The sequence below is a fragment of the Phascolarctos cinereus genome, unplaced genomic scaffold (assembly GCF_003287225.1).
Source record: "Phascolarctos cinereus isolate Bilbo 61053 unplaced genomic scaffold, phaCin_HiC Scaffold_4;HRSCAF=312, whole genome shotgun sequence".
NCBI classification, from domain to species: domain Eukaryota; kingdom Metazoa; phylum Chordata; class Mammalia; order Diprotodontia; family Phascolarctidae; genus Phascolarctos; species Phascolarctos cinereus.
Genome location: NW_027555847.1, coordinates 223,481,880 through 223,509,633, shown reverse-complemented (window position 1 = coordinate 223,509,633; position 27,754 = coordinate 223,481,880). Strand labels below are relative to the sequence as shown.

The window sequence follows — 27,754 nt, the reverse complement described above, 5'->3', positions numbered from 1 at the left end:
TTATTGAACATGACTGTCCGACCCAATGCAGATGCATTCTAACTTCTGATCAATCAACAAAGCTCCCCATGGAATGTCCTGCACAAAAATTGTTGAATGGATGAATGATATAAAAAAAAAAAAGGTGAGCTTATTGGAAAATATTGGTTCTGCCTCTTGTACAGAAATGTATGGAAGAAAGAAGCACCAGAGCTAATAAAGTAAGATCTACCATCCTACAGGGTAGAGAGGGTTAAGAAGCACTGAAAGAATCTGCCGCCGGCATTAGAGTGCTCACTTGCAGGCCCATCTCTAGAAATAGTAAGTGGAGAAAGTCTCTAAGAAACACATAGCTTACAGCTACCCAGTTAAAGGGTACTCTCAGAGTGGCTGTGTGAATACTATTTTGCTTTAGGTGTCAGCAGGAGAAGGATTGAAGAGTTAGAATACTGGGCTCACCACCTTACCCCATAAGGGACAGGATGGAGAATGAGAAATGCAGAGCGATCATGTAGGGATACAGGAGAAGACATTTAGTTAGTCAGTTGTTCAGTCGTATCCAATTGTGACCTCGTTTGGTGTTTTCTGGGCAAAGACACTGGAGTTTACCATTTCCTTCTCCAGCTCATTTTACAGATGAAGAAACTGAGGCAAAAAAGGTTAAGTGACTTGCCCAAAGTCACACACAGCTAGTACCTGTCTGAGGTCAGATTTGAACTCACAAAAATGAATCTTCTTGACTCCAGGCCCAGCACTCTATCCACTGTCACACTTAGCTGCCCATTAAAAGAATTTAATTTTGTTGAGTTATATGTCGTGTCTAATTCTACATGAGCCCATCTGGGGTTTTTTTTGGCAAAGATACTGGAGTGGTTAACCATTTTCTTCTCCAGCTTATTTTACAGATGAGGAACTGAGTCAGTTAAGTAACTTTTCCAGGGTCACACAGCTAGTAAGTAGATGGAATTCACAAAGATGAGTCTTCCTCAGTCCAAGCCTAGTGCTCTATCCACTGTGCCACCTAGATATATGTTAATCATCTGGATTCTTTCACAATCCAGTCCCAACAATGAACCTAAGGTTCAGTCAACTGATCATTCAACAAACATTTATTAAGTGACTGCTATGTTCTAGAGACTATGCTAAGCACCAGGGATATAACACGAGGCAAAAAGACAATCCCTGCCCTCAAGGATCTTACAGTATAAAGAAGGAGACAACATACAACAAACAAATATACACAAAATAAGCTATATATAGGGTGAATAGGAAATAATCAACAGAGGGAAGGTACTGGAATTAAGAGGGGTTGGGAAAGGCCTCCTGGAGAAAGTGGGGTTTCAGTTGTGACTTCAAAATCTGGAGTCAGAGGTCTAAGAAGTTGTTTTTGCAAACCATGGAAGTCATAGAAGTGTGGCATCAGATTTCCACACAGCAATCTCCTCCAAGAAACTTTCTCTGATGAACTCGAGCTCATTCTGCTTTTTTTACTCTACCCTAGTGGAAAGATTTGAAGTCTAAATGATTTTTCATTTATTTATTTATTTTTATTTTTAGGCAATTGGAGTTAAGCGACTTGCCCAGAGTCACACAGCTAGTAAGCATCAAGTGGTTGGTCTGCAGCCAGATTTGAGCTCAGATCCTCCTGACTTCAGGACCAGCGCTCTATCCACTGCACAACCTAGCTGCCCCATACAGTTTCACTTTCTTATTACTATTTTTTTTTTTGCTTTTTGGTGAGGCAATCGGGGTTAAGTGACTTGCCTAGGGTCAAGTGTCTGAGGAAGGATTTGAACTCAGGTCCTCCTGACTCCAAGGCCAAAGCTCTATCCACTGTGCCACCTAGCTATCCCTTAAATACTTGATTTTTAAGTCCTTCCTCTGACAACTGGCATGGCTTTGGGCAAAATGCTTAATTTCTCTTCACCATTGGGTCTGTAGAAGTGAACTTAGCTTAAGTACTTCTTTTTTAAAAATTGTCTCCATTAGGTTTGAAACAAGGGATAACATACTCCAGTTTCTCTCCCTTCCATGACCACAAGTTGTTCTACTTTTCTATGTCCAGCAAGATGTTTCCCAAATCTCAAACCCAGCTAAATTTAAGTGGTTCTTGGGTTGGTCACACTTAAACTCTTTTCCTTGCCTGCTCTTTCCTCCTTATGTCCCCAATTACAAAATGTCCCAATTTCTATACTCAGTAAGTCTGACTTTTAGACAACCTGTTGCCCCTTTATCTTTGACTCAGTTAGAAAAAAGACCAAAATAGCTTTGTAGAAGTTGTCTTACAACCAGCCAGTTGATTTAAAAAAAAAAAACTTTGAACATGCTGACCTGTTAATCAGAGTAGTCTTAATTCTATGAGTTCCTTCATCTACAAAACAGGCATACTCTGAGGATCAAAACATATTACGTATAGTGATTTTTTTTAATAACTGAAGATTGCCATAGGAATGTGAATTATTATTATGCATTAATAAGATTTAGAAGTGGACAGTATCTTAGTGATCATCTAGTGCAACTCCCTTGTTTTTTAAACCAGGAAGCCAAGGCCCAGGGAAGACGAGTGGTGACCTGAGGTCGTAAAGGTAGTAAGTGGTAGAGCCAGTTTTGAATCTTAGTTTTTTTATTCTAAAGTCAGGGCTGTTTTCCCTACATAACCCTTCTTCTATTGAATTTATCCTAAGAAATTCTACATTCATTTTTAGATTTCATTCATTCAACAAATATCTGTTACCACACTGTGCTAAGCAATGTGGGACATAAACAATATAGATATAAAGAACATATTTTCTTCCCTCAAGAAACATATGGTTTAAGTATGGTATCTCTAAGGAAGGCCCTGTTCCACTACTAACATTCTATGAATTTATGAGAAAACACAAATATAGGGTGTCCCCAAAGCCTTAGCACAGTTTTAAGCTTTAGCAGCTCAAAACTGCTAATACTTTTGGGAGACAAACAACTCCTTGAGGGGAGGGGCCTTCATTTTCCTCTTTGTATCCTTGGGACCTAGAACTGTGCCTTGCGCACAGTAGGCCTGTAATAAGTGGTTGACGGAATGAATGAATAACTATCATGCAAAGCAACACATAATAAGTGTCCTGAGAGTAATATAAACAAAATGCCATAGAATTTCAGAAGATGAGTTCACCACAGGATTAGAAGGGTTGGAGATCAAGGAAGAATTCTTATTAGAGGGGCTAGCATTGAGGCTTTGTTTTTTTGTTTTGTTTTGTTTTGTTTTTGGCTAGGCAATGGGGTTAAGTGACTTGCCCAGGGTCACACAGCTAGTAAGTGTTATGTGTCTGAGGCTGGATTTGAACTCAGGCCCTCTTGAATTCAGGGCCAGTGCTCTATCTACTGTGCCACCTAGCTACCCCTAGCATTGAGGCTTTGAAGGGTATATATGCGGGAGTAAAAGCAGTGACTTGCTTGAGCTGTCCCCCAAGCGCCTCAAAAAAAAAAATAAGAAAGGTATACATGCCTTTGATAAGCACAGAGGGAACAGAGAGAAAGCAACTCTATGGGAAAACCATAGGAGCAAAGGTTCTTACATCAATTCATGTATGTGTTTGTTCTTCTCAATTATACTGTAAGGTCCTTCAAGGCTGGGATCTTCAACTGAGACTGCTCTCTCCAAAGTTACCAATGATCTTTCAACTGCCAAATGCAATGGCCTTTTCTCAATCTTCATCCTTCTTAACTTCTTTGAAGCTTTTAACACTATTGACTACCCTTTTCACTTTGATATTTTCTTCTCTCTAGGTTTTTGTGACACTACTCTCTCTCCTGGTTTTACTCCTACCTGACTGACCACTCCTTCTCAGTCTCCTTGCTGGATCTTCATCCAGGTCACACCTACTAGGTCCTCTTCTCTTCTCTCTCTATACTGTTTTACTTGGTGAGCTCATAAGCTCCCATAGATTCAATTATATTCTCTGTGCAGATGATTTTTAGATCTATTAATCTATCCCTAACCTTTCTTCTTATCTCATGCCTTGTATCTCCAAATGTCTATTAGACATATCAAACTGGATGTTACGTGGACATCTTAAACTCAATATATCTGAGATTGAACTAATTATCTTCCCCCCCAAACCCTGCCCTCTTCTTACTTTCTTATTACTGTGAAGGGTATCACCATCCTCTCAGCGACCCAGCCTACAACATGGGTATCATCTGTGAATCCTCACTCTCTCTTACTCCTATCCTCCATTTCAATCTATTTGCAAGTCCTGCTAATTCTACCTTTACAACATCTCTTGTATACATCCCTTTCTCTCTTGTGACACTACCACCACCATGGTACAGGCCCTCTTCACCTCATTCCTAGACTACTGCAAAAATTTCTGGTTGGTCTCCCTTCTTCAAGTCTTTCCTCACTCCAGTCTACCCTCTACTCAGCTATCAAAATAATCTTAAAACTCAGGTCTAACTATATCACCATCTTATTCAATAAGCTCCCTATCATCTCTAGGATCATATATATATAATACTCTGTTTGGGTTTTAAAGACCCTTATAATCTGGCCCCTTGTTGCCTTTCCAATCTTCTTATACATTGATCCCCTCGATATGCGCTAATATCCAGAGACGTTAGATCTTTGCCGTTCTTTGCCTAAGACAACTCCCAGCTCTCTGCACTTTCACTCCCTCTTCACCTCTGTCTCTTGGAATCCCTGACTTTCTCTGAGACTTAGATAAAATCCTGTCTTCTGTAAAAAGCCTTTCCTGGTTCCACTTAGTCTCCAATTTATTCTGTCCATATCTCGTTTGTGCATAGTTGATTTCACCCATCAGATTGTGAGTTCCTTGAGGGCAGGGGATGTTTTGGCATTTCTTTTTATCCCCAGTGCTTAATATAGTCCTTGTTGACTTGAAGAAATGGCTTGTTGACCTGAATTTTAATAACCACTCACAGTTTACTACTCTCTACTCATGAAGGTTGTAACTAATAAAGACCTGTCTACTAACTGTGCTATTTCTGTTCAAGTTATGGTATGTACAAACTATAGCTAGAATAAAATGGATATAATCAACAAGGGAAGGCACTAGCATTAAGAAGTATCAGGAAAGGCTCCTCAAAGAAGGTGAAATTTTAGTTGGGACTTGAAGGAAGCCAGTAGAGCTGGAACTTGAAACTGTTTTCTGAATACAAATCCAATGCCCTTTCCATTATTCTGTGCTGCTCTGGATTTTAGATACTTGGGTTTGGACACTACCAGTGCAGGGTGAACTGAAATCAGGGAAAGATCCATGCTGCCATATGGGAAGGGAGATATGGAAGGACACTTATGGAACTAGGAACCAGGGTAGGCAAGACTTACAGGGGGCAAGGGAATACAGAATGGAAATACTGTATATTTCCTGGGGCCAAAGGGATTATAATATATACATCAGGATAAGACTAGCAGGTTTAGGATTGTGAGGGTCAAGACCAGATCAAGAAATGGTGGTAACCAAAATGTGCCTCATGCTTGATGTCTAAGTGTTTTTCTTTTGCTTAATATTAAATAAATTCATTGCAGCATGGAATGATCGTTGTCTTCCGAAAGGTGGTATCAGCAGACTCAAGCTCTGGAAGGTCCTACCAAGCTTCCAGGTCAAGTATGAGCCTGGCAACTGACTTATAGGATTAATCTAAGGCTCAGGTAAGAGCTTGTTTCCAAAAAGTATCAAGTACTTCAGAAATAAAAGGAATCTTTACATTTACACCATTAGAGGATATTTACATTCTTTGTCAAAAATGGCACCTGCAGTAGAGAAATGTACTCACCTCAGATTCAGATGCATCTACAGATTTCTCCTTCAGATTTGCACTCTCAGTTAGCACTGCTCCATTGTACTTGTTGCAGATATCCTCATCAGAATAATGTAGACCACCAGGACTTGGTCGGGGAGGGGATCTAGCAGTATGAAGAGAGGGAGAGGGGTGTGTGACAAATGACACTTTATGAAGGGCAGCACTGAACATAAAATGTCTTTCATCTTGAGTTTCCCAATGTGCCTATGGGAACATACTAAGCCTCATCACAGGTACATACTGAAGAAGGGGGCATACGCAGATTGGACTCTGACCTGCAAACTTTCAACCACAGGTCACCAAATCCAATTAGTTGCCTTTAGTTTCTTTCTCAAGGTTCACCTTGAATCTTCCTAATCCCTGATGCTGCATAAACATTGAACACTTCTAAATTCGGGGCTTTTGCTTTATAAGACAAGTACTGAGGCCACTTGGAAGAAGCTTATCAAACTTACTCTGGAAGCCACAAAGCTAGTCTTTCAGTGAGCAATGGCCCTCTTTTACCCTAAAGCATGCCCTGATGAATTTGAATCAGGAGTCAGCAATGTAAGTGGCACTTTGAGAGACCCTGTTGGGGTTTAATTAGGAAGCAAGAGTCAACATCAAGGTGATGGGACCCCCATCATCTTTCACCTGCACAGGCTTGATGCTTACTCAATGTGATTAGCCTTGGAATCTTGGGAATTAGGATTTTGGCTGTTGATACCAAGGCACTGAGTGGTTCTGGGTGGAGGGGAGGCAGCTTCTGAGGCTTCTGCAGCTGCCTGGACTAGGTTATGTAGTTACTAAGGGAAAGGCCTGCTTGCAGGTGGAGAAATTTTGAAAGAAAGTGAGGAAATTCTGCTGATTGGCTACCATTTTTTGTACCTATTACTTATAATGTTCATATAATGTATGTATATAGTCATTTACATATTGTCTTTACTCGTTAGAATGTGAGCTTCTTGAAGATAGGTACTGTTTTTACCTTAGGTACGGTGCTTGGCACATAGTAAGTGCTTAATAAAAATATGCTAATTTACTTTCTCAGTACCATGGTAGAATCAATCTATCATCGAGTATTTATTAAGTGACTAGCGTATCCCAGGATTTGGTGGGAAAAGCATAATTACAGTCCATCACCTATCTGGTTACCTAGTCAAAATAGCAATTATATCCTATTTTTCTTGCTTTCTCATAGGACAGTTCTTGATTAAGGAACAAACATGTATTTTCATTGTACTGAAGTCTATATGTTTGCAGGATAAATGAAGCCTATCTTTCTTTCTCCAAGGGGAGACTTACAGGGAATCATATGTAGATGTCATTGGCCAGGAATACGTTTATTTTTAAAGGTTTCTTATAGAAAGAACAGGAGCTGAAGGGATAGATCTTTTGACCTTCTATGCCCAGGCAAAAGACCTCTGCAGTATCTAGAATACCCAGAGACTCTGGTTTCCCAGAAGAACTGTTAATTTGTCTAAGTAAAAAGTCACCCCAAAAATAAAGGACTTTGATTTTCACACCAAAGTTCACTTATTTTTTTTAAGAATGAATCTGTCATCTAACCATTTGGGTCCAATCTTTTTAGTCTAAGAAATTGAATTGATGCCCTAGCTCACAAATAAATCATAAAATATTCAAATGCAATAAATGCAGAGAGAAATAAATCAACTAGGCACATATTGTAAAGTGCCAGTAAATGATGCTAGTCTATAACTGCCAAAGGATTGTAATTGTATGGAGAACCAGAAATTCAACACAATCCCAACCCTACGTCTCCAAGGCCTTAAGAGCATTTTTTCAATGCTCAGTTTAGTTACTAAAAAATGCTGGGAAGTAGCCTTAATACCAGAGCACAGAAGAATAGTTTTATAAAAAAGCTAAGGTGGAGAAAAGGGCTAACTTTCTCCTTGGTCTTTTGCCCTTAAGCCCAGTGAATGGTAGCTGCAGATTATTAGCTCTCACAACTCTGAAATACATGCCAATCCTGGCCTAAACTCAGTTTAACAGAGAACATTACAGAGAAAGGCATAAGCCACTTTTTCAATAGAGAGGAAACCTGTAGATAAGCTCAGTTGACAGCTTCTATGTCTCTCTCTTAGTTTAAATTTATTCATGGAAACATCATTTTCCCTGATAGAATGTAAGCTTCCTGAAGGCAGGGACTGTGATTTTTTTTTTGTCTGTATATCCAGTGATTAACACACAGTAGGTGATTTAGAAATTCTTATTGTTGATTGACTTGTGTTTGTCCAAGTCAGCTGTAAAAGCGATAGCAGGGAGGATAAGGGTGAATTTAGTTATGTGGCTGTTAAGACGGAGAGCTTGCAGCAACCTGACTCTCTATCCTCTGACCCTTACTGCTTCCTATGGACTTTCACAAACCTCTATTTACTTCTGTCTCCCTATGATGTTGCTAATTCCAAACTGCTCAGCTTCAGGGATCATTTAGTTCATGTTATGAAATCTGCCAGTCTGGTGTAATCCACCAATTTAAACACTAACCTTCAGTGACGTTGCATCACATCTCTTTTGAAGTTATGCAGCATATATGAGACCAACAACATAATAATAATGCCTTCTGGATTTTCTCTTTTTATCCCCAACAGTTAGCACAGTGCCTTGAACATAGTGAGCAATTAATAAATGCTTTCTTCATTCATTCACACTAACATACTATTTGTTCAAGTTCAGCAAATGAGGACCCCTGCCAGGGGGCCAAATCATAAAATATTAAGTGGCAAGCATTGGTCAGAGCTAAAATGCTGTACCTGGTGCCATTCTTCTTGGAGAAAGTGCTCTTGACGCTGAGATGGCGGCTGTTTAGCTCCAGGGCAGCAAACCCTCCATTATCCAGAGTAACTGATTCTTCCATATTGGAGATGCTTTTTCCTGTAGAAAATAAGTATACGGATGATAAAAAGACCTACTCATTTTTATTCATTAATAAGTACTTACCTACTGAGTAGAACCAACAGACTGGATCAATCCACAAGTATTGGCAGAACATCAATTATGTGCCTAGTCTTATACTAGGAGCAGTGATGATAAATGAGATAAAAACATTGCTGTCATGGAGTTTACAATCTAGTTAAATGTTAATTGATAATACAAGGTTACTCCAGAACAGTAGACCAAATGAATGGAGCAGACAATAATGACTTTAGAAGTTTAGAGGGAAGAAGAGATCCCTGGAAGCTTTAAAGATCAAAAGACATTGACTTCCCTGAAGGGAGGAAGTGGACTTTGAAGAACAGGCAGGAAATACATACATTGGTAGAAAGGAGCTAGGGGGCATTCTAGGCTGAGGGAGCAGCATAAGCATAGGCATGGAGGGAGTGGTTTGTTTGGCATACGGAGGGTGACCATAATGAAGGGATGGGCCTGACTGGTGCAGTGTGTGATCTCTCTTTCCTCTAGAGGTCCACTGCTATTTACATCTCCTAAATGCTACCTATGAATATCCGCATGTAAAGGCTATGGGGATGAGAGAATGAGAGAGGACAACTAGAGATAGTGGCAGGGTAGAGAAAGGAATACAGTCTTCAGAGGAAGAACAAAAATGGAAAAAGCTAACAAACAGAAGTGGGGAGGGGTCAGCAAATGAGAGGATAAGGTAAGGTGAAGGTAAAGAATTCTGATGGAAAGAGGAATCAGTAGAGAAAAAGGCAATAAGAAGGAACTAGAAACAAGGAACTGGACAGAGAAAGGACAGCAAGACAGAAGAGGTCTTGAATGATGCCACAAACCCAAGGGCTTCAGTTCTGCTTGTCTCTCAGGCAAAAATGGTAGACACTCTGGTAGACAAGTATTTTTCCTAAGCTTCAATTTTGAAGCTTAGGGCGAGTCTGAATATCAGAAGCTGCAGGTTGTATCTGTCTTTTCATGTCTGTTTTCCAGAAGGAGAGGAAGAATGAAAAGGGGAACATTTTCTATGCACCAGGCATAAGGTTCTGTAATAGCATTAGCTCAGTAAAATGCCATGCCATTCATATATTTTAAATCCCACAGGAATAAAATCTGATTTACTAACACTTGTTAGAAGTGAATTTATACAGAAAAAAAATAAATCCTTTCTTTGGGGGATGAATTGCTTAACTTCAGAAACGGAAATGGCAAGCTTTTTACAGTGCCTTGTATTTTATTAACCCTTTAGGACTAAATGCCCGCTACCTTGATGGATGGTTAATGGTAATAGTCTATGTGCAGCTTGATGTAGCAGCATGTCAGGCTCCAAGTGGTTAAGAGTTAAAGTGGTTCTATTACATATGGGCAAGAGAACCTTAGTGGGACTCAACATTTCTAAGATCAAAAGACAAGCAGAATTTGAAAGCTCCAAACTATGGAGCTAGCTTTGGAAAGGGCTCTGTTTCAACTATTTTTGATAGTTCTGGTCAAATACTATTACAATAGATGCCTAGGGACTAGCCCTGCTGGAATAATGTGCAGAACATCACCTGGAAAAAGCAGGCCTTTGGCTAAAGCTTGTAAATCCTTTTGTTATGAAAAGATTTTAACATACCGATATCGTGTGTGTGTGTGTGTGTGTGTGTGTGTATACGTATGAGTGCATGTGCAGTGGAAGAATTTACCGTGCATAACAAATTGTTCTGATGACTTTTGAAGACTCTGGATTTAGAACCAAGGCAAACATACATGTGGTGAGGTGTAAGCTTTCATCATTTTTTTTGCATAACTTACACAATCTAAACTCAAATGTTTATATATACATATATGTACATATATACATGTATACACATGTATATGTGTACAGACACACATATATGTACACACACACACACACACACACACACACACACACACACACACACACACCCATCAGCTCAATAGATAGTATGCTGGGCCTGGAATCAAAACAGATAACAGATGAGTTTATATTCAGCTGCTCAGACAATTAACAGTGGGTTGTGGTGAAGATCAAAAGTTCTAGATAAATGCTAGTCATGATGATGATAATTTGTCTTACATTTAATAATACATCTTTGTAGAGAACTTTCTGCTTTTTCACAATCCTTTTACATCTTTTATTTGGCCTTCAACACAACACTTTGAGATACATTATCAACTTGATTTTACAGGTGAGGAAAGTGAGTCTCAGAAAGGATAAGGGACCTGCTGAAGATCACTTGGCCAGCTAGTGCCAAGGCTGGGACTGGAACCCAAGCTATTTGAAAGAACAAAATGTCTTTCCCATTACTTTACAATGCCTTCAAGAAAATGCATCTGTTTGGTCTGTTTTTACCCTCCCCTACAAATAGGCGGAATAGCAAAGTCTTTGATGCAGCCCTGAATATGAGGAAAGAAACTATAATATCAGCTTAAGAGAATCTGGCCAGGGCATGAAAATAGGAGAAATGAAACTTGAATTCTTACCGTATTGCAGTTCCTGTACTTCTTATTCTGTCCATGCAAGACCAAGGCAAACACAATGAGCAGGATGAGTATCAGACTCGAAAGGGCCATCACCAGAAGAAACCACCACTCCTCATAGAATGGAGTTTCTGATTGGGCTAAAGGAAAAAGAAATAACAATGAGAAAAACACCTAATGGCATTCATATAAGGCTCCAAAAGAAGTGTCTTTTAAAATAGCTAGTTCCTTTCTATTTCAGTAAGGAAAAAAAAACCAACATCCATTTTGGCATTTTAAAAAAGTGTCCAGATCACTAAGAAACATTTATTGGACATCTACACTGTGCTAGGCACTGGGGATGTTAAATTATGCTCAACTTACAATCTAGTTGGAGAACACAGAGCCAAGATAAACAACCCAAGGTAGACTAGGCTAGGTGCCCAATGAATGGTCTAGACAGTAAATACTATAGGAGTTCAGAGGAAGGAGGGATCCCTATAGATTGAGGTCAAAGAATTACAGGTAAACAAGTTTAAAGATAGAATTGAATATACAGGTCATCTAGTCCAACCCCTTCATTTTGTAGATAAGGAAACTGAGACCCAGAGAAGCAGTGACTTCTCCAAAGTGACTCAGCTAGTAAAATGGCTGAAGTAGGAGTCAAACCCAGGTCCTCCTTTGACCCCCAATCTAGTGCTTTATCCACTATATCAAGCCAGGAAAGGCTTCAGAGAGCTTGTGGGACATGAGCCAGGCCTTGAAGCAAGAATAAGAAAGTGTCTTCTGCATAGTAAGTCCTCAGCAAATGTTGATTTGCTAAGCAGAGAAGTGGGACTGGGGCCATTTCAGGACAGGGAAGCAGTTTGAACAGAGGCAAGAAGGTGAGACTTTGCATAGCATCTTTGGGGAGGGGGTGGGATTTGGAGCAGCTTCAGAAATCTACATTTGCTAAAGAAAACACATGTTGGGACTAAATCCATGATAAGAGTCAATTCATTGTTGCCTTCATGGTGTCATTTTTTTAGCTGTGGGAATTCATGCCAAATCAGAGGATTAGTAGTCCAGAAGTCTTGGCCATCTGCTTTATCAGCCCTATACTATACACCATTCTGCTTATTATCAAAAATATATGTGTAGGAGGAGGTAAGAGGGAGAAGGGGGGTAGAGATAGGTTTCCCCAAAAAAAGGTAGAGAGAGAAGAAAACGTAAGGAGGGTCAGAAGGAATTTCAGACAAGCAGGACAACTTTGAGAGTTACCTAATTAATGTATTACGTTCTTAAAAATAAAAACAAACTCTACATAAAGAGATTCATGGTTTCACAATTTTATATACAACTGCCTCCTTTCTAATACATATGGAAATGCTCACTTTATTTGGTGTTTGTTAAATTCAGAATAAAAACAAAAAAAACCCCCAAGAAATAGGCTTATTTCATAATTATCAGAGAACTAAAAGAGAAATTAGATAGAGCTGTGTCCCTGGTCAAAAGTAGCACTGTAATTTCAGCTTCTTTACCAACTTGTCCATTCCCAATCTGTAGTTTCTCACAAGAGACCATGGTCAAGGGAACAGTTAGGTTCAGCCTTACTCACCTAGAAGCATTTTATAGTTAAGGCAGTTTGAAACAACTTATCTGGGCTCACTTCTGCTCTCCAGACTCTATAGCTTCAGGCAGCAGGGGTGAGGAAGAAAGTGCCACTAAGAAGGCTGTATGTGCATCAGAATATAAAAGACTGGGGCTGGTGTCTAGGGCTGGCTGCCTGACAATGATCTCTTTTCTTTTCCCCTTTCATAGTACCATTTTGTTAGCACAGTGCCCTTAGGATCACAAGATCATAGACTTGGGACTGGCAGGGCCCTGAGTCTAGTCCAAAACCTTCATTTCATAAATAAGGAAACAGCCATTTAGAGTGGTGTCAAAGACTCAAAAGGACTTGAACCCAGGTCTTTTGATCAAGTCCTCTGACTCCAAATCACTTTTCCAAAGTACAATTTGACATTCCTTTATCCTTTTAAACTGATTTTACTTGTGTGTGTCATACATACATGCACATGTTTACATACATACACACATGTATGTTGTGTTGTTTGGTCATTTCAGTCATGTCTGACTTTTCATGACCCCATTTTGAGGTTTCTTGGCAAAAAAATATTGGAGTGGTTTGTCATTTCCTTCTCCTGCTCATTTTACAGATGAGGAAACTGAGGTAAACAAGGTTAAATGACTTGCACAGATAGTAAGTGTCTGAGGCAGAATTTGAACTTATGAAGATGAGTCTCCCTGATTCCAAGCTTAGTGCTCTATTTACTGTGCCACCTAGCTGCCCTATATATGTATATTGTATATGTATGTACGTATGTGTAAATATATATGTATACATATACACACCCTTCCCTCTGCTCTGTTTATTAAATCTAATCAATATCCTACCTCAGGAAGATTTCCTCATTTCCCTCTCCCCTTCCCCAATCCATTATTGACTCACTGGCTTTAATGACCACATCCTTAGTGGCTTTAAGGTGTAAAATATGTGTATACATGTGCACACATATAAAATATACTCTTACAGAACCCTATATTCACATATCTAAGTACATACATACAAATAACTTTTTTCCATCAAGATGTGTCTTATTTATGAGAATCACACCTTAAAGAAAATTCAAAGGAGAGCAATGATTTTAACTGATATCAGAAATAAAAAGGATTTTCTCACAGTAGGTATCCCAGAGGGGGGCACCTCACACTCTCGATCAGTGCCTCCCACTCATGCTATGGTGAACTATGTTTGGGATACCTTGGAAGGCTGGAATTGATATTCATCTATTGATGAAAAGCACAGGCTCAAGATGGAGTTCCAAGAATGCTTGCAAAATAAACCCCACATCTGGCTTTGAGGGAAATATTTCACTGGAAAAGTGGAAAATGTGTTCACTCCAGGAATAAGTGGGGTGAATTTGCTTCAGATAACGTGGCACCACAGGGTTTCTCAAGAGATGACAGGATTTTGATTTCAAAAGATATAAACAGGTCTTCATGCTTCACATTAAACACTCCATCTAACAAGTCAAACAAATCCCAGACCTATTGCCCAAAAGTAGCAGAGACAGGCTTTGTGATGGTAAGAAAAGGACTGAGTGGTTCTATTAGAAATATCTCAGTAGGACACAACAGCACCTAATTTTGAGCTGCCTGGGTATGAAAAAAATGCTGTCGGGTACAGATCCATTTACTTTCCTAAAGGATGTAATAAATTGAGCATACTCCAGCTGGCAATTTAAAACTTATATTTTAGACCCAATGGGATTTCAGGAAAACATTTAAGTCATATTTCTCCATGAACTAGAAAAGTAAGGGAGTCATGTTGTTAACTGACTTAGAAAGCATGGAACTTAACTTCAAGCAACCACATGTACTTGGAATTAACACTAAGGGGGAAAATACATACACACACAAATATTAAAATGCATTCTATTAACACACGTTCAGTACAAAAGAAGAAGTGTTTTCATGGGAGAATGGTACATTCATTAACTCCTTACTTACTCTTAAAATCATCCCAAATACATTTTACTGAGTGCCCACTGAATTTCTCGCTTTGCAGTTATTTTTGGTTTACAAGGTACAAACTGAACACTCTGCCTCAAGAAGCTTATAAATTAGTGAGGGAAACAGGATGGATAAATGAACATGGTCATGTCTATCCATCCATAAATATCTTCACTCAATTCAACCATCACTTCAATCTCTTCTCCCTAGAAGATGCCTAGAAAGATTATTCTACACCTCCTGCCTCCACTGCCTCAGCACACATTCACTCTTTACAATTTGGCTTCTGACACCCTCTTCCCCTCAACTCTACTGAAACTGTTCTCTCAATTAATAAATCACAGAATCACAGAGCCAGAAGAGACTTTACAGAGGACTGAGTCCAATCTCTAGATGAACAAAAATCCTCTCTACAACAGACCTAATGAGTGATCTGTCACCCAAACTTTGTCTGAAGGCTTCCAGAGAAGGAGAAATTCACCAAGTCCCAGCAATGGCCTACTGTCCTTTTTAATAGTTCTAATCAGAAGGACCTTCTCAAATGAAGTTGAAATTTGCCTCTAGCCATTCTTCCTCATTCTCTACTGAGGTCAATTACAGTAAGATGAATTTGTCTTCCATGAGATAGTCCTTCAAATTTTTGAAGGCAGCTTCATGTTCGCCCTAATCTTCTCTTCCAAAGGCTAATCATTCCCAGTTCATTCAAACAATCCTACTATATGACATGACCTAAAGCACCATCCTGGTCATCTTCTTCTAGATGCCAAATCAGTGCTTGTCAATGTCTATCCTACTATCTGGTACCCAGAAATGAAGAGAAAACTAGAAATGTAATTTGACCAACCACAGTATAATGAAACTATCACATCCCTGGTCCTGGACACTGGCTCACTCTAAATATATCTAGAAATCATATTAACAGTTTTGGCTGTTATATCATAATCTTGACTTACATTGAATTTGTAGTCCACTCCAGTTATTTTTCAGAAAAACTACTCTCTAGTCACATCTCTGTCATCTTGTACTATACTTATGAAGTTGATTTTTTTAACCTAATTCAGCCCAGTGTTTTAGCTTGTCAAAATCTATTTGGATCTTCACTATAATCTAGGGTGTTGGAGGCTATATCTTCAAGTTTCCTAAGTATCCCTCCAAGTTGGTGTCATCTGCAAATTTGATTAGTATGCCATCGATGCCTTTACCCAAGTAATTGCTAAAGTGGCTAATAGTATGGGGCCAAGCATAGGTAATTGGAGCACTCTGCTTAGAGACTCACCCTTCCACACTGGCATCAAGCCATGAATAACCAATTACTCTTTGGGTCCAACCATTCAACCCACTCCAAATCTGCTTGACTGCTCCACTATCTAATCCATATTTCTCCATCTTGCCCATAAAAATATTATGACAGATTGTCAATTTTTTTTGCTAACATCTAGGTATCTGTATGTACAGTATTCTCCTGATCTACTAGTATTGTAACCTTTTCAAAAAGGAAAATCTGGCATGATCTGTTCTTGATAAAACCATTCTGGTTATTTTTGACCAATGCTTTCTCTTCCAGATGTTCATTATCCATTCCCTTTAATAATAATACTTGCTAGAATTTTGTGAGGAATTAAAGGCAAATTCACTGGCCTATCACTCACAGATTCATTCTCTTCCTTTTTTTTAAATTTTTTTTATTTTTAATTTTTTTAATTTACTCTTCTCCAGGCTTTTTTATCTTCCGTGATTTTTTAAATTAATTAATTTTTAGTTTTCAACATTCACTTTTATAAAATTCTAAGTTCTAAATTCATGATTTTTCAAATATCACTGAAAGCGGCTTAGCTATTACACCTACAGTGTTTTCAGTAACCCAGATGTAGTTCACCTGAGCCTAGTAACTTCAATACAACAAGGGCAGCTAGACACTCTTTTACTAACTCCCTTCTTATCTGGGCTTTAGTTCCCTATTAGCCATTTTCATTTTGTCTTCTCCAATCCAAAACTCATTTTCCTTGGCAGAGAAACAGAAACAAATTAAGTATTGTGAACTTCTGATCTGGGTCCATTTTCATTCTGCCCAACCTGAGTAGTCCTACCCCTTAATCCTTTTTGAGATATAGTTTTAAAAAATTATCTTTTTTTATTGCCCTTAGATTTTCTCCAACAGCCTCAGAGCTTTAGCATACTGATACTACTCTTACCTTGTCAAACCTTTCTACTCATCCTATTACTTGTCATTTTTATCTTCTGTACATGTCTTTTAAGGCATCTTAGTTGGTTATGTGGTAATATGTTTTGCATGACTGAACATATATAATCTATATCAAATTGTTTACTGTCTCAGGGAGGGGGAAGATGTGGAAGGAAGAGAGAAAATTTGGAACTCAAATTTTTTAAAATGAATGTTCAAAATTTTCTTTACATGTAATTGGGTAAAAAAAAAAAAAAGATGGGACAACTAGGTGGCACAGTGCATAGAGCACTGGCCCTGGATTCAGGAGGACCTGAGTTCAAATCTGACCTCAGACCAAACTTGACACTTAATAGCTGTCTGACCCTGGGCAAGTCACTTAACCCCAATTGCTTAAAAACAAAACAAAAAAAAATAGAAGATTACTAAGGAAAAAAATCTAAGTTGGTTGGTCATTTCCCTCATCATGGGAAGATTCATATCAATTTCTTCAAATAATGCCAACTCTTCATTCTCATTTGAATTGTTTCTCTTCATGTCTTAAGAAGTTCAGTTCCATGCCACCTGGGTAAATTTTTGTTTTAGGTTTTTAGTCTATCTGGTCCTACCTATCTTTTCTCTGAACCTTTTGAAATATGATCTCCTAAAATCTGAGTCTTTATGTTTGGATTTTTCTCTCCTCTATCCCAAACTCTTAAGATACTTCCTCCCAAAAATCCCCATTATATTCATCCTAGCAACCATAACCTCTTTAATAGTTCCTCCGTCTTTGAATTTTATCTGAATAGAAGTTTCTCTTACTAGCTGCTCCCCCCTTTTAAAGGATGAAGTCATTAAAGCAAGAAAATAATTTATCATCATTTTGCTTTTGGCAGAAAGAACTCCAGAAGACTCCAGATAATTGCGGTCCTACTCCATGACTACATCATAGCTTTATGCCAGGCTCATGATCTGTTTTCCAAACTACTCATTTATTCCCTCTTTCTGTTTGGGGGTTCTGCTGTATACTCCAATGGCAATACTGCTTTGGTTTATGCTTCCATTCATCTTCACTCACCACACTTTTGTCATCTTATTCTTGGATTTGCTCACATGATATGTCTTCTTGAAATATGAATTTACTTTGCTTTCCCCCTTCCCAGCACACACACACACACACACACACTCACTTTTTTTTAACTTATATAATTTTTATACTTCCATGGCCATGTCACATTCTTGAATCTCAACTTAGTGAGGTCAAATTTACCTCTGTGCCTCAGTCCTTTATTGTTCTTGATAGCAGTTCCCACTGTAGAAATCAACTGGCAAAAAACTACTGGGTGTCTACTCCAGAGCTGTCACTCTCCTTTTCACCTCATTACTATCCTCTTACATCATTAGCATCATGATAGCCATATCTGACTTTCTTTCCCTTGTCTTACCATTATTTTATTTTTTATACTCACAGGTCTGACTTGCCTAACTAACTTCCTTCTTCTCCTCTGCTAATTCCCCTCTTCTTCCTTGGGTTCATTATCCTTTGGAGCTCAAGTCCTTCTCCTTCTGCTCCCCCTCTGCCTGTCCTCTTCTTCATCAAGTTCTTTTCCTCCTTCAGCTCTAGCCCTTTCCTTTCAGTATGAATCCTTCTTTTTCTCCTCTCCACATCCAAATCAATTTCTGGCCTCCTTCACATTTCTGAAACTTTCCAAATTTACTTTACAATTCTTTCTCTTTCTTTATATACTATATATATACAAAAATACTTATACATACATGCACAAACATATATATACACACCTACATGTATACTGTACACATACAACATATATATGTATGTACACACACACACATATATATAATCATTAGTATTATTATTACTATTTCCCCCAGACTTAGCCTCTACCCTGAAACTAAATCCTGCCTTCCACATGTCTAATTACTTACTGAACATCATCTGGACTCACTAGTACCTCCAATTCAGCATGTCCAAAACTGAACTGATTATCTTCTCCCCTAAACCCAATTACCTGATACAGCTATAGAGGGACTGCTAGGTTCTCCATAGCCAAAATCATTTACTGCCACCACTCGGAATTCATAGGTCACCCCCTGCCGGAGCTTGTCCAAGCTCACAGTGTAGGATGTAGCACTTCGAGGGATGTCCTTCACAAACATATCCCATAGGCCTTCATCTGGAAAGGAAATAAGAAAAAGAACTTAATAGTTATTCTTCTTCCCCTCAAACCTCCAACCCAATGGAATTATTCCATTGTAAATGGTTGCCATTTCTGGCATCAGTGAGGACCAATGCTTGTGCTGATGGTAATACATAATTATTCAAGAACGGATTATCTTTGCCTTCTTCCTCTGGACCAATGACGTGTTTTCAGTGCTGGGGCACGAGGAAGAATAATAGGGAAATCTTATAATGTGAGGTGAGATAATATTTTTAAAGCACTTAGCACAGTGCCTGAGACGTGGCAGGCTCTATATAAATGCTTAATAAATGCTTGCTCCGTTGCCTCCCTGGTTCCTTCATATCAATTCTTAAATCTCACACCAAGCAGACAATACTCCAACACTTCATGGGGGTTCCATGGCTAAAATATTTATCACCAAATGCCAGCCAAAAAAATAAAAAGAGGTGAGCCCTCTTTTACTTAGACCAGTCTTTGGACATCAGATCCAATCTGCCACTGAGACTACATTCAAACTCTTTCCAGGAAAACAGAAGCTGAAAAAGCATGCCCTCCCTTGGAACAGCACTTAGGAACTCAGGATCACATTCAGAAGCCAAAATGACACATTAGAGTAAGTTCTTATGGAGGGTACACAGTGGATTAGGAATTATGTCCCAGGCCACCCCTAGGTATGCAAGTATCTCCTACTATAGCATGTCACCCAAGTCCTCTTTTCCCTAAAGTGCTCAGTTCTCCAGATCCAGACCTTCCTAAACTTGACCGATTCAATCAAAAATTTCCTTGTCTCTCTCTCCCTCACAATCCCTGATCTCTCAATGTTTTCCTTTTCAAAAACCAATTCAACAGCCTTCTTCTGGAGACACAAACGTCTCTCTGATGGCAGAAATTCAGGTACTGTGATAGGCTGGAGACGTGGGTCTACTCCTCAATAAATGCTATATATACAGTCACCCATTTTTTTGCCTAGACTCAATGTCAATATCCTGAAGCTACATTTGTAGAATCCCATTAGGCCTCCACAAAACTCAGGGATGAATTCTATCACTGTATTTAAAGATTATGTACTTTTCTGAACTAGGTTAGTACACTGACTGAGTGTTGTCTAAGGAGACTTTTTTTAAAGTAACACGTGAGAAGAGAAGGTCAAAAGGAAGGATACAACATGTAAACTGAGAAGTACATATGCCGTAATTTGAGAATATACATGCTAAAAGCCTGCAAAATGAGTGTAGACCAAATGATCTCTAAGGTCCTTTCCAGACTTCCTATGATTTGATTAAAAGTAAGGTTTCTTATTTCAGCTTGAGGCTTTCTTCAGAATTAACTCTGAATGACAACTTACGGGATATTCCAAAAGTCTTAGTAAAGTTTAAAGCTTTACCTGTTTGAGCTAATAAATGTTTTTTTTGGGGGGGATATATTTAATACCTTAAGCTATTAAAGTTTAAAACTTCACTAAGATTTTTGGGACATCCTGCATATTGAAATCTCTAAGAGAGGTATTATTGTTGGGTCATTTCAGTTGTGTCCAACTCTTTGAGACCTCTTTGAGGTTTTCTTGATAGGTTTGCCATTTCCTTCTCCAGCTAATTTAAAAGAGGAGGAAACTGAGGCTAAAAGAATTAAGTGACTTGTCCAAGGTCGCACAGCTAGCAAGTCTGAAGCTGGATTTGAACTCAGAAAGATGAGTCTTCCTAACTCCAAGCCTGGGATTCTGTGCACTGTGCCATCTAACTGTTCCTCTAAGGGAGGGAGTTTGCTGGCAAACTGTATACTGTATCCAAGGTATCTACTTCTTTTATGTAGAATATAATATACATACATATATAATGTATATATATTTCAAACATTTACTAGGCTTATGACTTTAAATTTTAAATATGAAATGAATAAATTAAAATTTAAATATGAAAAATTCATTAATACAACTTTTATTGAACAAAATGTCTATACTCAAAATATCTATTACAAATCATATGATGAATTACTAATTACATACATACATATATGTTTACATGTACATACATATATATACACACATATGGATATTTCTATCCTTTCTATATGTGGATCTTGGGAAGGGGGAAAAGATTTTTTGAAAGAAGAAAAATATTTACATATACAGGTGCCTATGACCCTGACAGCTTTATAGGAAGACCTGCAATCTACTTAAATCATTATTATCCTATACTGCAAAACACCAGATATGTTCAAATGGATTTTTCCCAACAGTAAATAATAATGAAATTTCTGGCATATATGTCTATACTTGCCTGGGATTTATAGTCCACTAAAGCCTTACTGCACTATTTAAGTTCCTATATTCATATACCGAATGAGGAAATGTATGTGAAAGTGCTTTGAAGAGTATAAAGCCCTGTTCAAGTGTAAGGCATTATTATTATTGCTATATATCCACTTATATCTAGGCTCATTTTTCAGGGAGATTGTCATTACTGCAGTAAACTCAAAATGGCAATGTTTAGCCTAGGCCTATCTATTCTAAAACATTTATATTCAACACTGGAAGAGACTCAGATGTCAGAGCTGAAAGAGACCTTAAGAGAACATCTCATTTAACTCCCTCATTTCATCCATAAGGGAGCTTAGGCCTCAAAAGGCTAATTGTTACATGAGGTTCAATTGAAGGAACAGGAGATATTCCCTTGTTTTCCTGATTCCATGCCTTTGCTTACACTGCTAGCTAACAGGTTCTGCCTCACACTACTACCTAACTGGGTCCCCTCTCACATTTCTTTTTTTAAAAATTATTATATATTTAATTTTTATTTATTTTTCCCACTTAATAGTATTTTGTTTTTTCCCAATTACATGCAAAGATAATTTTCAACATTCACTTTTATAAGATTTTGAGTTCCAAATTTTCCTCCTTCTCTCCATTCCCTCTCCCCTTCCCAAGACAGCAAGCAATCTGATATAGGCTATACATGTACAATCATAGTAAACATATTTCCACATTAGTCATGTTGTAAAAGAATCAGAACAAAAGAAAAAAAAACGAGAAAGAAAAAAACAAAAAACAAACCAAAAAAAGCCCTGAAAATAGTATGCTTCAATCTGCATTCAGACTCCATAGTTCTTTCTCTGGATGTGAATAGTATTTTCCACTGTGAGTCATTTGGAATTGTCTTGGATCACTGCATTGCTGAGAAGAACTAAGTCATTCATACTTGATTATCACATAATGTTGAAGCTGCTTGTGTACAGTGTTTTCCTGCTTCTGCTCACTTCACTCGACATCAGTTCATTTAAATCTTTCCAGGTTTTTTCTGAAATACCCCTGCTCATCATTTCTTATAGCATAAGAGTACTCCATTACATTCATATAGCACAACTTATTCAACCATTCCCCAATTGATGGGCATCCTCTCAATTTCCAATTCTTTGCCACTATCACAAAACGAGCTGCTATAAATATTTTTGTACACTTAGGTCCATTTCCCTTTTTTGTGATCTCTTTGGGATACAGACCTACTAGTGGTATTGCTGGATCAAAGGGTATGCACAGTCTAGTTGTCCTTTAGGCATAGTTCCAAATTGCTCTCCAGAATGGTTGGATCAGTTTGCAACTCCACCAACAATGCACGTCTTCTCCAATACTTATCATTTCCCTTTTCTGTCATATTATCCAATCTGATAGGTATGAGTTGGTACCTCAGAGTTGTTTTAATTTACATTTCTCTAATTAATAGTGATTTAGGGCATTTTTATATGACTATAGACAGCTTTAATTTTTTTCATCTGAAAACTGCCTGTTTATATCCTTTGACCATTCATCAATTGGGAATGGCTTGTATTCTTATAAATTTGATTCAGTTCTCTATATATTTGAGAAATGAGGCTTTTATCAGAAACACTGGCTATAAGAATTATTTCCCAGATTTCTGTTTTCCTTCTAATCTTGGTTGCATTGGTTTTGTACAAAACCTTTTTAATTTAATGTAATCAAAGTTATCCATTTTACATTTCACAACATTCTCGATCTCTTGTTTGGTTATAAATTCTTCCCTTCTCCATAGATCTAACAGGTAAACTATTTCTTGATCTCCTGGTCTGCTTATGGCATCACCCTTATGTCTAAATCATATACCCATTTTGACCTTGTCTTGGTATATGGTGTGCAATGTTAGTTTATACCTAGTTTCTACCATACTCTTTTCCAGTTTTCCCAGCAGTTTTTGTCAAATAGTGAGTTCTTATCCCAGAAGCTGGAGTCTTTGGGTTTATCAAACAGTAGATTACTATAGTCATTTACTACTGTGTCTTGTGTACATGATTTATTTCACTAATTCATCACTTATTTCTTTGCCAGTATCAAATAGTTTTGATGACTGTCACTTCATAATATAGTTTTAGATCTGGTATGCCTAGGCCACCTTTCTTTTTTTTTTTTCCATCAATTCTCTTGATGGTCTTGACTTTTAGTTCATCCAGATGAATTTTGTTATCTTTTCTAGCTCTATAAAATAGTTTGGTAGTTTGGTATGGCACTGAATAAATAAATTAATTTAGGTAGAAATAACATTTTTATAATATTAGCTCGGCCTACCCATGAGCAATTGATATTCTTCAAATTGTTTAGATCGGACTTTATTTGCATGAAAAGTGTTTTGTAATTGTGTTCATATAGTCCCTGGGTTTGTTTTGGCAGGTAGACTCCCAAATATTTTATATTGTCTACAATTATTTTAAATGGAATTTCTCTTTTTCTCTCTTGCTGCTGGGCTTTGTTGATAATATAAAAAATGCTTATGATTTGTGTGGGTTTATTTTATATCCTGCAACTTTGCTAAAGTTGTTAATTATTTCAAGTAGTTTTTTAGTTGGTTCTCTAAGATTTTCTAAGCATACCATCATATCATCTGCAAAGAGTGATAGTTTTGTTTCCTTATTACCTAGTCTAATTTCTTCAATTTTCTTCTTTTCTCATTGCTAACACTAACATTTCTAGTACTTTGAGGAATAATAGTGGTGATAATGGGCATCCTTGTTTCACCCCTGATCTTATTGGGAAAGCTTCTAGCTTATCTCCATTACAGAGAAGGCTTGCTGCTGGTTTTAGATAGAAACCACTTATCATTTTAAGGAAAATTCCATTTATTCCTATGCTCTCTAGTGTTTTTAATGGGAACGGGTACTATATTTTGTCAAAAGCTTTTTCTGCATCTATTGAGATAATTATATGATTTCTGTTAGTTTTGTTATTGATACGGTCAGTTATGCTGATGGTTTATTAATTATTGTATATTAATAATTATAATAGTTAATATCAAATCATCCTTGCATTTCTGGTATAAATCCCGCCTGGGCATAGTGTATTATCCTCATGATAAATTGCTGTAATCTTTATGTTAACATATATATATATATATATATATATATATATATATATATATATATATATATATATATATTTAATTTTTGCATCAATCTTCATTAGGGAAATTGGTCTATAATTTTCCTTCTCTGTTTTGGTTCCCAGTTTAGCTATCAGCACCATATTTTGTCATAAAAGGAATTTTACTCTTTCTTTGCCTATTTTTCCAAATAGTTTATATAGTATGAGAATCAATAGTTCTTTAAATGTTTGGCAGAATTTGCTTGTAAATCCATCTGGCCCAGGAGATTTTTTCTTAGGGAGTTCACTGATGTCTTGTTCAATTTCTTTTTCTAAAATGGGGTTAAGTATTTTATTTCCTCTTCTGTTAATCTGCGCAATTTATGTTGATATATACATATATATATATATATATATATATATATATATATATATATATATATATATATATATATATATATTCATACATTTCACTTTTGGCATACAGTTGGGCAAAATAGATCCTAATTATTGCTTTAATTTCCTCTAAATTGGTAGTGAATTCACCCTTTTTATTTTTGATACTAGTGATTTGGTTTTCTTCTTTTCTTTTTTAAATCAAATTAACCAAAGATTGGGGGAGCCAGGTGGCGCAGTGGATAGAGCACTCACCCTGGAGTCAGGAGGGCCTCCGTTCAAATCCAGCTTCAGACACATAACACTTACTAGCATAAGTCACTTAACCCCAATTGCTTCACCACACAAACACACACACACACACACACACACACACACACACACAAAATAACCACAGATTTATCTATTTCATTGTTTTTTTTTCTTAAACCAGCTCTTAGCTTTATTTATTAGTTTAAGAATTTTCTTACTTACAATTGTATTAATCTAGGGGCAGCTAGGTGGCGCAGTGGATAGAGTACCGGCCCTGAAGTCAGGAGTACCTGAGTTCAAATCCGGCCTCAGAGCAAGCACTTGACACTTACTAGCTGTGTGACCCTGGGCAAGTCACTTAACCCCAACTGCCTAAAAAACAACAACAACAACAACAAACAATTGTATTAATCTCTCCTTTGATTTTCAGAATTTCTCATTTGGTATTTAATTGAAGATTTTTAATTTGTTCTTTTTCTAGCTTTTTTAATTGCATGTCCAAATCATTGATCTGCTTTTCCTATATTTTATTCATGTAAGCATTTAGAGATATAAAATTTTCCCTAAGTACTACTTTGGCTGCATTTCCATAAATTTTGGTATATTGTCTCATTATTGCAAATTATTGATTGTTTCTCACATCTTTTTCTACTGATGTCCTTCATTCCTTTCAAATCACACCTCGGATGTCACCCCCATCATGAAGCCTCCCCTGAATACTACCTGGACACTGCAAGGGCAAGTTTTCTATTTACAGATTTTTCTTAGTACTTTGTATCTTCCCTTTCCATTTGCATTATTAGCATATTTATTTATGTTCCTCCTTTCATTAGATAATAGACACAATAAATATTTCTTTAATTGAATGGAGAAGAGAAGACTTGCAGGAGGTGGTGGGGATGGGGGAGGTAACATAGCTGATTTTGTGTGTTGATTTCTAAGTTGGAAGGGGCTTTAGTGACCAGCTACTCCAATCAATACCTGAAGAAAAACAATCCCTATTATAACACACTCATCAAGTGATAGTTCAACTTTTGCTAAACCTCACAGCTAAATCTAATTGTGAATTTTTTTTTCTTAGAAAAAGTCTAGATTGCCTTTTTGCAACTGGAACGCATTGCTCCTACTTCTGTCCTTTGGCAAGCACTTGAAGACAGCTGCCATGTTTCCCCGGAACATCTTTCTTCAACCTAATCATTCTTCATTCCTTCCACAAAGGTTTTACAGAGGTGTTGGCTCCAAGTTAGGATTCGAAAGAAGGGAAGGACATCAATAGAAAGAGATGCAAGGGGGAGCCTAATCCAAACGTGTGACAGGATGAGCAAAGACATGGCATCAGGAGAGCAAGGTGGCATCCCCAGCTCCCTCAGCCTCCTATGGCATGGTCTCCAGGCATTTCACTCTTTTGAAGGCTCTCCAGCTCATCAATATCTTTCCTAAAACGTGGTGCCCAGAACTGAACACAATATTCCAGATGAATTCTGACCAGGGTAGAGCACAACAATAGAACTGGTTTCCTTTGTAATCCTATGTATTTAATTTGATGCATTTTAATGCTTTATTATGAGAAGTGGTCCATAGGCTTTACCAGATTGTCAATAGGGTCAAATTCAAAAAAGGTTAAGAATCCCTACAGTCCTAGACACTCTGTCAGAATACAGCAGAATTATCACCTCATTATTCATGGAACCAAAGCCTCTCAAGGTAGACCAAGATCCCATTAGCCTTTTTGGCTGCCATGTTACTTGACTAACTTGTATTAATCTTTTTTTGGGGGGTGGGGCCTAGACAATGGGGTTAAGTGACTTGCCCAGGGTCACACAGCTAGTGAGTATTACGTGTCTAAGGCCAGATTTGAACTCAGGTTCCCCTGACTCCAGGGCCGGTGCTCTATCCACTGTGCCACCTCACTGCCCCACTTGTATTGATCTTGCAGTCGACTAAAATCCCTAGATCTTTTTCAGAGAAACTGCTGTCTAATCATGCCTCTTCTATCTTGTTGGACAGATCCATCCAACTCAAAAGGCCATGCCTCTTTGTATTCTGAGTCTACAAAAAACAAAAACAAAGACAACACCACTATGACTTTAAAAAGTAATGCTATGATGTCCAGTTAACAACCTCTTGACATTAAAGGTCTAGTATGATGATTTGAGGCAGATAAAAAGAAGGCAAACTTTCTTAAGTTGGTTCTGTGCATGTCCTTTGCATTCATGTTTGTAAAACGCTTTTCTACTATAGGAAAAAAAATATGAATATTTCACCCCTAGCCCCAAAGGACATGTTTTATTTTAAGCACACTGTCATAGCTCTAAGAATTGTGTGGGTTTTTCATAAAAACATTTTAAAATATTGATACAGCTCCTCAACACAGAACAATTTATTTGGCAATCCATTTACACTGAGAAATGCTTGGAAAGAAAAAAGTCACAAGAGAGAGTTTTCTCCTGAATTAAGGGGAGGAAAACACTCACATTTTATTTTTCTTAATTCCAGCTCAAAAAGAATTAACATAGAGAGAATTTTAAATACAAGTTTTCCTTCACCAGGCAATTTATCCCAATAAATATTTACATCAAAATGATGTTTAGAAAAGCCAGAGAAGAGTGTCTTGGCAGTTCTAAAACTGGCCTCCCAATTTCTTTACTGTGGATTGCTTTTCTCATTTATATTATGCTGTGAAATATCTCAATA

At 37.7% G+C, this 27,754-nt stretch overlaps 1 protein-coding gene across 1 annotated transcript in view; it reads right to left on the bottom strand.

Moving 5' to 3' along the window:
* Window positions 1–27,754, bottom strand: part of SDK1 (sidekick cell adhesion molecule 1) — a 1,163,851-nt gene that overhangs the window by 18,019 nt on the left and 1,118,078 nt on the right. The window contains 5 exon segments of the mRNA XM_078152930.1: window positions 5,755–5,884; window positions 8,535–8,655; window position 11,027; window positions 11,158–11,294; window positions 18,880–19,044. Coding sequence (XP_078009056.1) covers window positions 5,755–5,884; window positions 8,535–8,655; window position 11,027; window positions 11,158–11,294; window positions 18,880–19,044 — 554 coding nt within the window.